Source organism: Henckelia pumila, unplaced genomic scaffold (assembly GCF_033568475.1).
Source record: "Henckelia pumila isolate YLH828 unplaced genomic scaffold, ASM3356847v2 CTG_461:::fragment_3, whole genome shotgun sequence".
NCBI lineage: Eukaryota > Viridiplantae > Streptophyta > Magnoliopsida > Lamiales > Gesneriaceae > Henckelia > Henckelia pumila.
This window is the reverse complement of record NW_027331831.1, coordinates 8,937,162-8,951,373: the sequence shown is the minus strand read 5'-3', so window position 1 is coordinate 8,951,373 and position 14,212 is coordinate 8,937,162. Positions and strand designations below refer to the sequence as shown.

At 35.8% G+C, this 14,212-nt stretch overlaps 3 protein-coding genes across 5 annotated transcripts; 1 reads left to right on the top strand and 2 right to left on the bottom strand.

The window, feature by feature from the left end:
• Positions 1–73: 73 nt before the first annotated feature.
• On the bottom strand, positions 74–4,158 carry LOC140872285 (beta-arabinofuranosyltransferase RAY1). 3 transcript variants are annotated; one of them, XM_073275102.1, is made up of 6 exons: positions 3,808–4,158; positions 3,401–3,705; positions 2,908–3,160; positions 2,079–2,822; positions 1,666–1,912; positions 74–1,578 (listed from the first exon to the last, which is right to left on the bottom strand). In XM_073275102.1, the coding sequence occupies exons 1-6, from the start codon at positions 3,853–3,855 to the stop codon at positions 1,133–1,135; spliced, it is 2,043 nt and encodes a 680-aa protein (XP_073131203.1). In that variant the 5' UTR covers positions 3,856–4,158; the 3' UTR covers positions 74–1,132. The 3 variants fall into 3 exon arrangements, with proteins under 3 accessions (XP_073131203.1, XP_073131204.1, XP_073131205.1); XM_073275103.1 differs by having other exon boundaries at positions 2,079–2,816; XM_073275104.1 differs by lacking the exon at positions 3,808–4,158 and having other exon boundaries at positions 3,333–3,543.
• A 137-nt stretch (positions 4,159–4,295) lies between these two features.
• LOC140872287 (uncharacterized) lies at positions 4,296–7,498 on the top strand. Its single transcript, XM_073275106.1, has 4 exons — positions 4,296–4,866; positions 6,290–6,442; positions 6,524–6,729; positions 7,142–7,498. Exons 1-4 carry the CDS (start codon positions 4,402–4,404, stop codon positions 7,332–7,334), a joined length of 1,017 nt encoding a protein of 338 aa, XP_073131207.1. The 5' UTR covers positions 4,296–4,401; the 3' UTR covers positions 7,335–7,498.
• A 66-nt stretch (positions 7,499–7,564) lies between these two features.
• On the bottom strand, positions 7,565–12,902 carry LOC140872286 (protein DETOXIFICATION 29). Its single transcript, XM_073275105.1, has 8 exons — positions 12,438–12,902; positions 11,774–12,315; positions 9,993–10,079; positions 9,168–9,224; positions 8,542–8,780; positions 8,324–8,442; positions 8,137–8,223; positions 7,565–7,939 (listed from the first exon to the last, which is right to left on the bottom strand). Exons 1-8 carry the CDS (start codon positions 12,792–12,794, stop codon positions 7,871–7,873), a joined length of 1,557 nt encoding a protein of 518 aa, XP_073131206.1. The 5' UTR covers positions 12,795–12,902; the 3' UTR covers positions 7,565–7,870.
• Between the last annotated feature and the right edge of the window lie 1,310 nt (positions 12,903–14,212).

The following is a 14,212-nucleotide window of genomic DNA, read 5'->3' as shown; positions in this document are numbered from 1 at the left end:
TGTGGTGTATAAAAAAGATTTGAATTATGGCATCAGTCATCACCACTAGTTATAGGAATACTTAGGTGTTCAATCTAAAATTTCCTTTATTACCATCTTGTTTGATTCCAATTCTAGTACAGATGCATGCAGTACAAGTTTGAAGGAAACTATAACGAAGAAATACTGTAAGGATCACCCCACAAATACGACAGGGTTCTTAGTTCCAAGTATCAATTCGCAAAAGAGATTCATGGAGATAGCTCTTGTATAGAATTTAGACTTGGCTCCCATTCAGGCTCCTTCCATTTTGGCCTCTGGATGGGTGGTACAAATGGTCTCCTCTTTCTCACATTTTTTTTCACAACACTACTCGACCAAGTGTCTTTACAGATATAAAAGTCCCTAGCAGAACCTATTGATTCTTCTACCCAATCATCTCCAGCATCTTCAACCTCTTTCCATTTCAAGATTGACATGCTACTCCTGCCAGGGTCATCGGTTCTCCCTTTTTGTGAGAATCTACGCTTCAATTTCTCCACAGTAGTAGACCGAATTACATAGTATTTATGCCCGGGTAACAGTATATCATCAGCTGATAAAAGGGATTCATAGGGACGCTTGAAGACATTAGGCCTAGTAACACACATACCTGGATATTTCCGAATCAAAGTAGAGGCTGAGACTGCACTTTGATACATTTCTATTCGACCACCAGCATGAACTATTCGGACGCAAAGAGCTTTGAGTTGTGTGCCTGCACTGAATGAAATAGTTTCATCTTGCAGCTCCTCTCTTCTTTTGGAATCATTTACTTTTACCGAACTAGCCCGTAAACAAGAGCACATCTCTTCAGCATCGCCAAGGTCCTTGCAGAATTTTGTGCATAGTGCATGCTTATAATAGCTTCCAGTTTGGAAATTTCTCGGGCTCTAGGATCTCAAACTGGTAAAGCTTTGTTCGTGGCAAATATCCCTTTTGTTTTTTCCTTGAAGGGCTATACTTATTCTGACTTTTATCGAAGGATCCCATTGACAAGTCCAAAGCTCAGAGCTGACAAAGAATATCAGACAAGAAAGTAGCTTCTTGATTTCTCCTCCCACGTTAATAACAACAATCAGGAATCAAACTTACAAAGGCATCCATGATGTTGTTAAAAATAACTAGGGATGTCAATTCTTTGCCAACTTTGCAAACACATTCTAGTGTTGATATCGTACTCCCAAAGCCCCGATAATACCTGCCGTTCCAGCTTCTTCTTTCTTCCACCAATCCAGTTGTTATGGAGGATGAGACAACCTTTATCCATGCATATTTTCTTTATATCTTTTTCCTCCCAGAGGCCTCCATATGCACCATTTGGAAAGAGGTCTCTGTTCAAGAAATGAACCAACAAATTTGTTTCAGGCTCCATGCATTGGTTATCATTTAACCTGTTGGATCCACCTTCACCACATAATGTGTCGTAGAAACTCGGTTGTTCAGAGAAATTGGAGTTAGCAGCATGATTCACTACCTTCTCCATTGCCTTGATGGTAGCAATGTCCGAATTAGCATAATAGAAACCAGAGTTAAGGCGGCGAGGTAAGTTTATTGGCCCTGCAAGAAGATAACATGTTTGAATGGCTAAGAAACATAAAGTTCATAGGACCGCACCACAAGAACAGAAGGACCAATATTACATACCTGCCATGTTATATTCATCAGACTGCACCACAAGAACAGAGGGACCAAAAGACCTAAGATAGGGCAATGGATTCTCAAACCAGTAAACATCCACATCACTTAAAAGCACATTATAACCGAGCTTTAATATCTGTAAAACCATTCTAGACTTGACTTTTGTTACTTTCTGAAAACATTCAGTTCCAAAATGGCAGTCATCGAAGCTTATGTTGGTTGGAGGATTTAAAAACTTGATCACTGGCAGGCCCTAACATTGTATACATAAAGAAAATGTCAACACAAATGTGAAACAATATCTATTCTCACAGAAATTTTGGAAAATGAGTCTTGTAAAAGTTCACAATACGACTAAAGCCTAAGAAGAAGTGTGAATTAACTGTCTTCCAAGGTTATCAATGTCAATTGAAGGTAACCTGCAAGATGGAGAACTCGTAAATTTCACTGTCCAGCGCACAGACCAAGAAATTTGACAATCGGAGGTGGCGTAGCCTGCATACCCAGCTCATTAGCATATCTTTGTAGCTATATCCAGCAACACCAAGTACAATCGTCTTGTTCTGATCAGCACGAACTGACAGTAGATTTTCAAGAGAGAGTGGCATTGTAATCGAGGTCCACAATCTTGACTGCTCATTCACCAGGCGTCCTTCAATTTCTGCAAGTGATTCTATCGAATCAAGACAACTCTGTATTTCCTCTTCCATTGGAGACACAGAAACGCCTTTTTTCCACAAGTTTAATGATCTTTTGTACCCCAGCATATAAGCAATGTTTTGGTTTTTATTAACAAAAAGATAACGTCCTCCGTACTCAAATAACATGAACAGACTTGAATACTTGGCTTTGCGAAAAGAAAATGATCCATAAAGCCTTCCCAGAAGGGAATTGCCACTTAGTTCCCAACTTGTATTTGCCATATACTTTTCTTGGTGAAGGTTGTTGAGGTAAAAACTAGAAATAGTCAAACTTGCTTCAATTACAAGCCTAAAATCAGAGTTCAAGGCCTCGGTTATGATCCATCGATTGTGGAGTCCTTTGCCATACAAAAACGGGGGAAGGATGCCCTTGTGAAGAGGCAAATCCACGTTATTCCATGCGATAATCACTCCTTCTCCGTGTAGCTTTCCACACGATTTCTGAGAAAGAAACTCCTGCAACTGATAATGAGGATAGGATTAAAAAAACATTAGTAATAGTATTATATCCCTCATGCCTGATCAAGCCTGAAAATGAACCTCATACCTTTTTTATCCCAACATGTTTACCGTCATCTGTCAGCCACCTTTTCCCACCGGAATCCAAATGGAAAGGGAAATGTGAAATATTTTGTGTTGCAGCAACAAGGAGCCAGTCTTCGTCGAGCTTGTGGGCATAATTCAAAGTGGATACAAAGTCCGATAAAATAATCGCATCGGGATTTACCAGTACAGAAACATCTGATGATGATGCCAGAGATCTCGCAACCATGGAATGAAAATATGGTGTACCAAGGAACCTACACGGAATAAAGGACAAGTGTTGAGCAAACTGCAACATTATCTTAAAAGAATCTTAGAATCCAGAATTTTCGACTAACAAGAACATCAAAATCCTAAAGGATCCGTATCTACGCCTTTTGTAACTCAATTTAGAACATCAAGAGTCAAAAGAAACATCATCTTTCTTGCCTTCCCACTCCTGAAGGTAAAAATCTTTGTTCACACATGCGTGGAACTAGCATGACTCGAAGACTCACGTGAAGTCAATATTAGGCTCAACTAAGACCCTGGATCCCAATGATTCCGCCAGGGAGAAAACAGAAGGGTCTTGGCTGAAAAGAACGACATTAATATTTTCAGACAGACCCAGCCATGATCTCACTGCAAGAGCCTGCCTTTCACCTATGAAACCCGTGAAAGGCCGAGGTGCAGTAAAAAGTGTAATCTTGGGGCCCTCGTTGATAATCTTCCGTTCCTTGGACAGCAGCAGCGTAGCATAGAAGGACACACAAATCAAGAAAATCCCACAAAGCCAAACAAGCCACAGCCCACTTCGCAAAGCCTGCGAAATTGGAAAAAAAAAAAAGAAAAACTCAACATTTGACCACTACACAACATGATCTTAACCAAAACCGAGGGAGCTGTAAAGTTGGAATCTTTTCACCTTCTTGTAGTAGAAATCGGAGAACAGAATAGAACAGCGAGCCTCCATTGCTGTTATTTTTCAGAAATGTAATGAATGAAGTGAAGCAAGATTGCTATTGGTAGCACACTTTTTACGTGTTTATTCAACGGAAAATGGGGTAATGGAAACGCCACAACCTCCACCTTTAGCCACCAAAAATGCCGCTCAAAGCATGCTACCTATCTTCCCTATGCGGGGATCACATTAACTTCAAAGTCAAAACTATTTAATAATTGATTTTAAAAAAAATTAAGAAAAGAATGTGTATTTTTCTTTAATTTAATATTTTAATCATGCTTGGAGCCTTCGACTGCCTTTGACTCCAAATCCAAGATTTGAGCACGCCACGTCTCTGCTACTTCAAGACAATAATACCCCTCAAGATCGCAACTTTTCATGATTATCCCAGTCCCCACCAAGTGAATCCATCCAAGCCCTTTTTCGTCCTTTCATCTCTACTTGCTGAAAATATCTGCACTCCCCCATCATCTCTCCCGACGACACAAGCTCAAACCAAAACCTCCGTATCCAGTCTTCTACTTCTAGATAATATCTCCATACGACGCCGTCTCCATGGCCGTTGTAGTCAGCAACATATCCCCTTTCCTAGAGTTCTCCGTATCCCCTCCTCGAGTCCCCGAACTCAGAATCCGCCTCCTTCCCTCCGACGCCGTTTTGAGCGTCTTCAAGAAGGATATACACCTCACCTCTCACTTCGAATCTGTCTTCGATCATAAAGAGCGGCACTTGAACAAGAGGACATCGAGCCAGTCGAGGGTGAACGGTGTTGAGTACGAGAATTCCAGCGACGATGAGAATGGGAACGGGAATGGGCTCGATGAGGAGCTGGGAGAGGATGATGGGTTCGACTGGGAGAAGGAGATGAGGAAGAGGGTGAAGGAGATTGAGGAGATGAAGGAGCTGGAGAAGAAAGCCGAGGAGTTGCAGAACAAGGTTGATGAAGAATATGGCGATAGAAATGGTGGCGAACAGACTGAAGAAGAGAAGCGGATGAGAGTGAAGAAAGAACTGGAAAAGGTTTGTTCTTTACTCCTTTTTTTTACTACTACTGAATTTAAGCTTCTTGGTTTCCATTTCTTGGCTGAGGCATGATTGTTTCCTATGATTTTTGTATTATGTGATTGTCTGCTTTGGATCTGGCTTGGTCTGATTGGAAATTTTGAATATGATGGGTTGAAAAAAGGCAAGATCAAGAACCTAAAAGTAATAAGTTGATTTCCTTGTGATACGATGGATTGAAATTGGGATTTTGTTAATTGCATGTCTAGCCGCCATGTAAACTGGTGATCTCTCAAGTTTTTCTAATGTTTGGGAAGAAACTGTTTGATATCTTTAGCCAGAGGGTTTTTATTCAAGAATGTGAAGACAAAAATGAGTAATTTATAACATTGTTTGCTGAATTGGTCTGAATTTTTAGTTTTCTTAAAAAGATGGCTTTGAAATTAGTTTATCTTGTTATTTAAAGATGTGTACTGGATTGTGTAATAAAAAAATCCTCGTCTTTTGACCAAATATATAAACAATCTTTCGGCAAGGTGGTTTTTGAATGAGCTTTGGGAACTTTTATATTGTTTATTATCTCCTTGTAGCTACAATCAGAGAAATAGATAGCATTGTCTGCTCTTTATTTGTTCTTTATTCGTAGTTTACTATGTAATCCTTCTGGGTTGACTTGCTTTCTTTGTGTGCTTTTTTTTTAACATGAAACTTGTTACTCCACTCTAATCTTCTGGACTTGCAAAAAAGAGCCACTAGAAGCTTGAGAGTTAACATTTATAAAAAATTTTCACGTATCTATATCCATGAGGCGTGTTGACACGGCTCTTAACTATAATGAAAAGTAATACTTTTGGCATAAAAAGTAATACTTTTTCATGGGCGGGGTTGAATAGGAGATCAAATTAACCTGTGAGACCCTCTAATAAATTTTTTGGTGTATTTTAAATTGATTAGCATGGAGACTGAAGAATGATAATGAATAGAGAAGTGAATGCACAGTACAAAAATGAAGAATCACAAAAGATCAATGAATCAATGTAAAATTTTGATTTAATTTGTATTACAGAAAAAAATACTAGAGAGTTGCATCTGATGATTAGATTTAATCAAGAAAACTTGATTATTCAAATTTATTTATTTTTTAAATTTAATCATATTAATTTAATTTATATAAATACATTAGTAACGTTTAAGGTAAAAACTCCACCTTCGAAATGCATTTTGTCAATTGTATGTGTTCAGGGGGTGCAATGTGCCGAATTTTAGTTTTTTTTAAACATAGGGGTTAAATGTGATTGATTTTTTAAAAAATGAAAGATATATTAACTTATTAATATCTTTTTAGAGGGTTTTAGACCCTTTTGGACTTTTCACACGAGGGTCTGGACTGGTGCAGTTAGCCGTTGAGGAAGCATTAACCATTTAGGCATGCGATGTATAGGTAGCTAAGGAGCAAGCGGAACGCAGACAAACAGCCCAGCTGATGTTCCAATTGGGTCAAAAAGCCTATGAAAAGGGCATGTATGGTCGTGCAATCGAGTTTCTCGAAGGCGCACTCACGATCATCCCCAGGTCGACCATGTTCGGCGGCGAGGTTGGAGATTTGTATATTATGTGTTGTATATATACCTCTCCTTTCCCATTCATCTGAGCTGCACAGAGTTCATATGTACAGATACAAATATGGCTTGCCATGGCTTATGAGGCCAAGAATCGCCATGCCGACTGCATTTCTTTGTATCAGCAGTTAGAAAAGACGCATCCCAGTGTCAGCATTCGACGACAAGCTGCAAATTTACGCTATATACTACAAGCACCCAAGCTTAAGATTACTCAAGAAGAGATGGTTACTATTCCAATAATCGGTTCGAGTTATGACAGGTGAGCTTATTTTTGCAAACTGTTGTGCATTTCCAGATTGATACTTCACATATTGTTGAAGTATAAAACTGTTTTTTAAACTCGATTTTTGAAAACGTGGTTTCCATATACTATCAGAGCCTGGGTCATAGACTATAGGTTTAGAATAACTCACGCGCTGTCTCCTTTCATATTTGGTTGATTTGGTTTCGGGTGCTTATTTCTGCAAATTTGTTGCTCAGTACAAAATCAACATCGACATGTCTTCCTTAGAATTCCCCAAACTCTGGCATGCACACGAGAGCTTGTTAAAGTATACAACATTTGTTTAATCAGATCCAATGAGTTCAATCTTCTGAAACAATGATTTTGACATATGTTTTAGTCCTGAAGTTCTGTCGAAGTTTGACGTGCTTTCTGTTCATTGTATCAGTTATGCAGTGACTTGGTCTGACAAGTACAAGGAGAGTGGCTCCACGACAAATCAACTTCCATCAACCAAAGACTATTTAGGCGACTTCTTGGTGTGGAAACCACCAACTGGTTTGGAGAAAAGCCGCGCCTTCTGGGTGTCGTTAGCTTTGTGGATCGGTCTGGTTGGAGCCGCCCTCTTTCTGCAAAGTTGAACAACTCGTTGCTTGTATCATTGTATGGTAAATTTCTGCTGCTTATCTTGTATTCTTTCTTGGGTACAGCTCACCATTGTTGTGCGAATTGTATTCATACGTATATATATTTATGCTTCTAGTTTTCGAAACAGTCATGTTGTAGACGGTTTGCTCTTCTCTCATCTGTGTGTATGTCTATAAATATATATATATCAACGGACTCGGTATATCAACAGATGCGAGTGTCAAATTTAAAATAGCAATTTATCCATGACAAGCTTTTTCCCAGGGATACAAAAATACTCTGTGCAATACACTACTTCCCATAGAATGAAACTAAAGTTACAGGTATACACAAACTCTCCATCGTATGATATTATTTTACTGGCACAAGAAGATTTCAAAATTCTACCCTGAATTCATGCTGGTAGCAACGCTCCCCTCGAATCCATGGGCGTTCATAGATCTTGGTCTTGATATGTTATAGAAAAACAAGAACTCTCTGATATAGACAATGCACAACAAATCAGCTATTCGTTAAAGAAGATCACATCTTAAACATGGCTTCCTTTAGGATCTGATTCCCCTCCCCAGGTCTTGATCCTTAGAGCAGCAGCAGATGCCTGAGCGACGCCCAGTTAAATTAATCGTACCATATTACAAAAATAAGTCAATCTTCAAAAAGTATAATAACACAAAGTAAATGAGGACAATGAAGCTTTCAAATTGTGTTTGCAACTTCTAAATGTAAATAAATTTGTTAAAAAAAAAATTTATAATCACTTATTTAGTTTTAGAGGTTGCAAACAGTCGTTCTTACCTCTTTATTCCAGTTTGTTCTATAAACAATGAAGAAGAGAATTAATGTTTGCACAGCTGTTCCTGCTATCATTCCATACCAAATACCCTGAAAACCCAATGTAATGCAAATGTATTCAGTAACTGTATACATACAATCGAAATACATAAAAGTAAATATATATTTGCAAGAAATTATGTGTACTTACATGTACTCCCATGTTAATTGCATACCCAAATATTAGACCCAAAGGAATACCAAAGAGGTAGTAGCATGCAATGTTAACGTAGGCAACCAGTGCTTGCCATCCAGCCCCAATAGCCACCCCTGCATTCATTCATTCACCAACAATAATTACATGCTTTCTTGATTCTTCAACATATAATTAAGTAAGACGAATTTCGACAAAAACCCAAAATAAATCACCTGAGAGGGCAGGCTGAACATTGTTGATGACAATGCTGAATGCAAGCAATGGTGTGAGTTGGTACACAATTTTTTTGACATCTTCACTGTTGGAAAATAAGGAAGGATACTGTTTTTGGAAGATGAGGATGATCGCAGAGATGACGAGGCCGATCAAGAACGAGGATATCACCACCACCACCACCGAGAATTTAGCCGTTCTTGGATGCGCCGCCCCCAATTCATTAGACACCCTTACACTGAGGAAAATACAGTTTATCAAAGTTACTGTAGTAGCCAAAAGTCTGAGAAGACTTGTTAGAAATACGCTTCCATTGACGGATCTATTTTATGTGATGGATCTTCAAACGAACTCTATTTATGAAAAAATATTATTTTTCAATGTAAATATTAAAACGATTTCACAAAAAACTTATCCGTGAGTTTGCAACTGGGTGACACAAAAGTGTCTGCCACACATTAAAGATCTTTGTGATCGACGAAAACAAAAAACATGTGATATTTGCTTTTTTAACAAACAGTGGATTCATCATTATAATATTGAAAACATTTTTATATTATTTTTCCCACCATGTATACGACAATGCATGCAATTAAACATCAAACGTAAGATAGGAATACAGCACCTTATCGCTGCATTGAAGCCAATGGCTACCATGACAGTCCACCCCAATATGTTTGTGCTGCACAAAATATAAACTCAAAATTATTCCCTAAAACAAGAACTACAGATAATTATTTATGTTACATTTTAAAATTTATATTCAAGAATTGTAACAATATTTTGAATCGTACACGTCAAGAGTGTGTTTAGATCGAAAATTTAGAAACTTATTTTTCGAATCATTTCCTAAAGTCGGAAGGTCAAATTTTATTAATATGCATTCTTAAATAAAATGAAATAGTTTTAGTATGATTTTTTGTAAAACCAAAAATTTGGCAAACCATCCAATTATCCAAACACACGGGGTCCTTCAAGCACAAATTTGGTGGAATGATCATTTATGATGAAACAAATAGAGTAGGGACCATTTTATTTGTTGTTTACATGACAAATAACAAATTCTATATATGTTATTATCGACGTGTGAAATATCGACCACTTTTTCGATTTACTAGTTGAATGATGAATCACGGACCTTCTTTTAATGAAATAATGCAATGAAATAATGCATAAAATTTTCAATTTTTTAATATAGAAATGAGTCAATTACATATACTTTCAATGAAGTTTATAACAACAAAAAAAAAAAACTCATATCTCCTAAGATGATATCAATATTGCATTTATTCCGCTGTGTTTAAAAATTATATGTGGGTTTCTGGAGTTTTTATTTATTAGTATTTTAATTTACTGGAAATATGATGGTACGTCTAACTTAAATTTTAAAAAAAAAATTTGATAAAAATTCCTAAATTAGAGTATATGATTTTGGAGAATATATATTTACCAAATGGACAGAGCATCGACAGCTACTTCAGCGTTCTTCAAGTATCCAGCAAAGAGTATCAAAGCCATGAAATACCACATCTCCAAGCTGTCGCCATTTACAACAAATAAACATTCATTTATTTTTTTATCCTCACAATTGTAAAAGCCAGATAAATGAAATAAATAATAATTATAGACTCAAAAAAATTATTAGTATTTCAGAATGTAGCACCAAAAATATAATACATCAGTTTCAATCACCGAAACTTATTTTCTTTATCTTTATCTTAAATATATAGTTCAGTTTCTATGTTAATCTATACTCTTATTAGTTAAATTCTGAAAAAATAATGGAACTATTTTTGAATGAAATAAATAAAAATATATTTAGAAACTAGCTGTCAGTGTGTAGAATGTGAAAATATTTATTAACACGAGATCTACCGCAGAGTTGCAACGTGCCTACAAATAATTGATTAATAATTTCTAGAACTTTAGAAGAATTCTGTCCCATACATTTCATTAAACACAACGCACCGTTTGGAAAACAATGACTTTAATTGTGCACAGGTATTGTTGATTGAAATGTGCATTAATATCATATTATAATTTCCATTTATTTCCGATCAAAAAATAATAATTTCCATTTATTTAAAATAAATAATAAAACAAGAAATAAACATATATCATACAAAGTACACATCAATTACTTGAATAAGAAATTTGGTAAACCCGTCGCTTAGCTAAAAATGGATATTAAATCTTGAGGTTCTCTACTCCGTGAGGGTTTTTCAATTCCTACTTGACAAATACCTAAAAAATATTTTTGCAAGTGTTCTCTACAAAATTTTTATAATAGCTTTTAAAAGTTGTTTAAACAATTAATATATGTTTAAAAAAACTATCTTATAAATGAAATTTCACAATCGATAATTTGTTTAGAGAACTATTTTAAAAAAACGATTTGTTGATTAATTTTTTTTTTAACAAGTTTGGACAATTATTTACATAAAAACCTCTTAATTCTCGTTTGACCTACTTATAAAACACTAAGAAAATGTTTTAAAGTATATGTTAAAACGAAGCTTCTTTTCTGCGTGTGTGTGTGTGTTTTTTAAATAGATGAATTTAAAAATAGAAATAATTTTATTGTAAAGATTATTTTAACAGTTCATATTAAATTGGCATGTATATATATATATATATATATATATCAAAATAATATGTATTGTATTTCTTTCTCCAATTTATCTGTCTAAATTGTATCTCAGATTAAAACTATTTCAACAAGCACGTATATAATAATCAATAAATATCGTAGAAACGCACTAGTATTTAACAAGTCCCACTCAATGTATAGACTTTATCCGGAAACTTAGCCTTGAAAGGAAAGGGTCGAAAACTAATTTTTTTCAAAAACCATGAAAAACACCAAAAGACTTGCTTTTTGTAAACAGAAAAGGTTGACAAATATTTTATTAGTCCATTAATTCAAGGAAAACCAAAAAAAAAAAAAAAAAAAAAAAAAAAGGATCCAACGTGACATGTTAATCCCTAATGTCTATATGTGGGAAAAAACAATTTTGGTCACATAAAAAATGCATTTTTGCTAGAAAGAAGAAGTTTCTGAAACTGACAAAATTATAATCGAGCAATAAGACGATGGGAAAGCGTGAACCACATTTTGGGCATAATATTTAATTATCTTTGTCTTTTTAGTGGAATAATAATATTTGATTATCTACGTATAATATAAGAAAGACAAAATTGACCAAGTCAAATTTTTGTTTTTGCACTCACCACAGCATGACGGCCGATGCGAGAGACAATCTCACGAAACCCCCCAGATTATGAAACGCCTTCCACGAAAACCCCGACCAAGCTCCGCCGCACCGGCCGGCGAATATGTATACCAGCTGCGCCACCACTATGAACCACCACGAAGCGTTCAGAACCACGGCGCCGCCGCCCATCCCGTAACCCAGCTTCAGCATCAGCAGCCAACTGAAGAATATGTGCAGGACCAAGGTCAACAGGGAAATCCACGCCATAGCACTCATCTTGCTCTGCGCCTGCAAGAACTTGGCGATCGGGAAATTCGCGGCGTACGCGTAGAGCTGTGGAATCATCCATAGCGCGTATTTTCCGGCGCAGATTGAGATGCTCTCCGTTTGGCCGATCAGCAGAAGGAAAGGAGTCGCGAAAATGTACAGAAACATCAGCAGAGCCGCCGTGGCGAGGAGGATGACCCACGATCTCTGCATGTATACGCCCAGCATCTCGATTCTCCCGGCGCCGTACGCTTGCCCGCAAAGGGTTTCCAGCGCGCTTCCCATTCCCAGCTGTTCAAAAAAATCACCAAACAAATTGCTCATTTTTTGGTATCAGAGTATTCATTAAAAAAATCTCCATAATCACTTATTTTTAGAGGTTGTAAAAAAAGCAGATTAAAAAAAATCGATACCATGAGGCCAAAGGATAATCCGGCGATAACAGAGTTTTCGATGGTGAAGGAGGCGAGTTCGAGGGTGCCCACGTGGCCGGCAAACGTTTGCGTGATGGCACCGAGGGAGTACTGGCAAATGCAAGTGAAGATAGCGGGAGCAGCCAAATACCAGAGCTTCCTACACTCCGTACGGAAGGCGTCGAAGAAACCATGGATTCCGGCGATCGGAGCTATATCATCGCCGTCTGCTACGAAGGAAGAAGCGAATGAATGGTTGGATAAAGGGTACGATGAAAGCACCGGAAGGGCCTCGTAATCTTCTTCTTTCGGAGAGAGAAGCGGCTGTGTTAATTTATCATTGGTGGTTTCCTCCATTGAAGCTGTGCTTTCTTTCTTTCTTTGGGGTTCTTTGCTTTGGTCGGATTGGGGTATTTATTGGTGAAATATTCAATTTCTTTTTTCTTTTTTTTTGAAAGGGAAATATTCAATTTCAAATGACAATAAAATATGACAGCTGAGTCTGAGTAGTGATTCATTTATTAGCATGATATATATATATATATATATATATATATATATATATATATGTGTGTGATATATAAGAGAGACTCGATCAATTTTAAGATGACGTGGAAGAAAGATTTTTTTTTAATAAAGTGTAGGGATAATCATGTAATTGTAAGTGTCATGTGTAACCCAACGTATAAGATTTCGTGTACACGTAGCATTACTCAAATTATAAGGGTCCCTTCGTTCTAATTGATATAGGCAAATGTATGTTTTCATCATATTAAAAAAATGCATGAAAAAAATAAATTTTAGAAAATAATTTATTATTTTATTTTTATTTAATAAAGATTTTAATATAATAAAATGATATTAATTTAATGGGGTAATTAGTAAAATAGCATGAACGATAATATTAAATATGAAAACTAAATTATATGTTTGGGACGGATAAAAAAAGAAATGATAAGATTAAAACAATATAACCGTTAATTTGATAATATCATTTACAATTTTACGTATTATTATTCCTTTTTCACTTTTAAATATGAGGGAAATGCTTCCATTGACGGAATAACAAACATTAATTTATATATACCTTTCAAGAGTTGATTGATTAATATCATGCAATCACATTTAATGTCAAGAGTTAATCACGTAGAAATGCGCTCAATTCTCTATGATTCTGAGTCCTGACTCATTTTGTAAGTAATTTCGTAGACCATCTCTAATTCAATACTATGTTTGGCAATTTTATATCTTCAATCCAACACTATGTTAGCGCTATTTTCAGTGTTAGGTTGGTGTTGATCTACATTGTTGCACCAAATTTGGTGCAACACTGCAGCTCTACGATATTTGTTTTTCTTTTTTTTTTTTTTGGTTATTTGGTGCAATATTGTAGCTCTACGCTATTTGTTTCTCTTTTTTTCTATTTCTTAATTATTTATAATATATATTAAGATTATGTATAATATAATATATTATAATAATATTAATATTTACATTTTTAAATATTTTGGAAAAAAAATTAAGATTAAAAGACCCAAAATTTATTGAAATCAAATAAAACGATACAAAATTTATTATTTTAGATATTGATGATATTTAATTATTGTGTTTAAAAATATTTGGTGGAATAAATTAATTGTTGTGGATAAAATAATAGAGAATATTATTTTTAGTGTAGAGTTTAGAGTAGGATGACTTTTGTATTTGATGTAAGAATTACACTATCTTGAATTTAGTGTGACACCAAAATTACCTAATGGGTTGGAGATAAACTT

Coding starts and splice junctions, on each gene's coding strand:
- LOC140872285 (XM_073275102.1), bottom strand. CDS start 3,855: ATGGAGGCTCGCTGTTCTATTCTGTTCTCCGATTTCTACTACAAGAAG. Junction 2,823..2,907: donor AACATGTTGGGATAAAAAAG/GTATGAGGTTCA, acceptor CCTCATTATCAG/TTGCAGGAGTTTCTTTCTCA. Junction 1,579..1,665: donor TGATGAATATAACATGGCAG/GTATGTAATATT, acceptor ATCTTCTTGCAG/GGCCAATAAACTTACCTCGC.
- LOC140872286 (XM_073275105.1), bottom strand. CDS start 12,794: ATGGAGGAAACCACCAATGATAAATTAACACAGCCGCTTCTCTCTCCG. Junction 9,225..9,992: donor GTCGATGCTCTGTCCATTTG/GTAAATATATAT, acceptor TATTTTGTGCAG/CACAAACATATTGGGGTGGA. Junction 8,781..9,167: donor GGCTTCAATGCAGCGATAAG/GTGCTGTATTCC, acceptor TATTTTCCTCAG/TGTAAGGGTGTCTAATGAAT.
- LOC140872287 (XM_073275106.1), top strand. CDS start 4,402: ATGGCCGTTGTAGTCAGCAACATATCCCCTTTCCTAGAGTTCTCCGTA. Junction 6,443..6,523: donor CGACCATGTTCGGCGGCGAG/GTTGGAGATTTG, acceptor TCATATGTACAG/ATACAAATATGGCTTGCCAT. Junction 6,730..7,141: donor ATCGGTTCGAGTTATGACAG/GTGAGCTTATTT, acceptor TCATTGTATCAG/TTATGCAGTGACTTGGTCTG.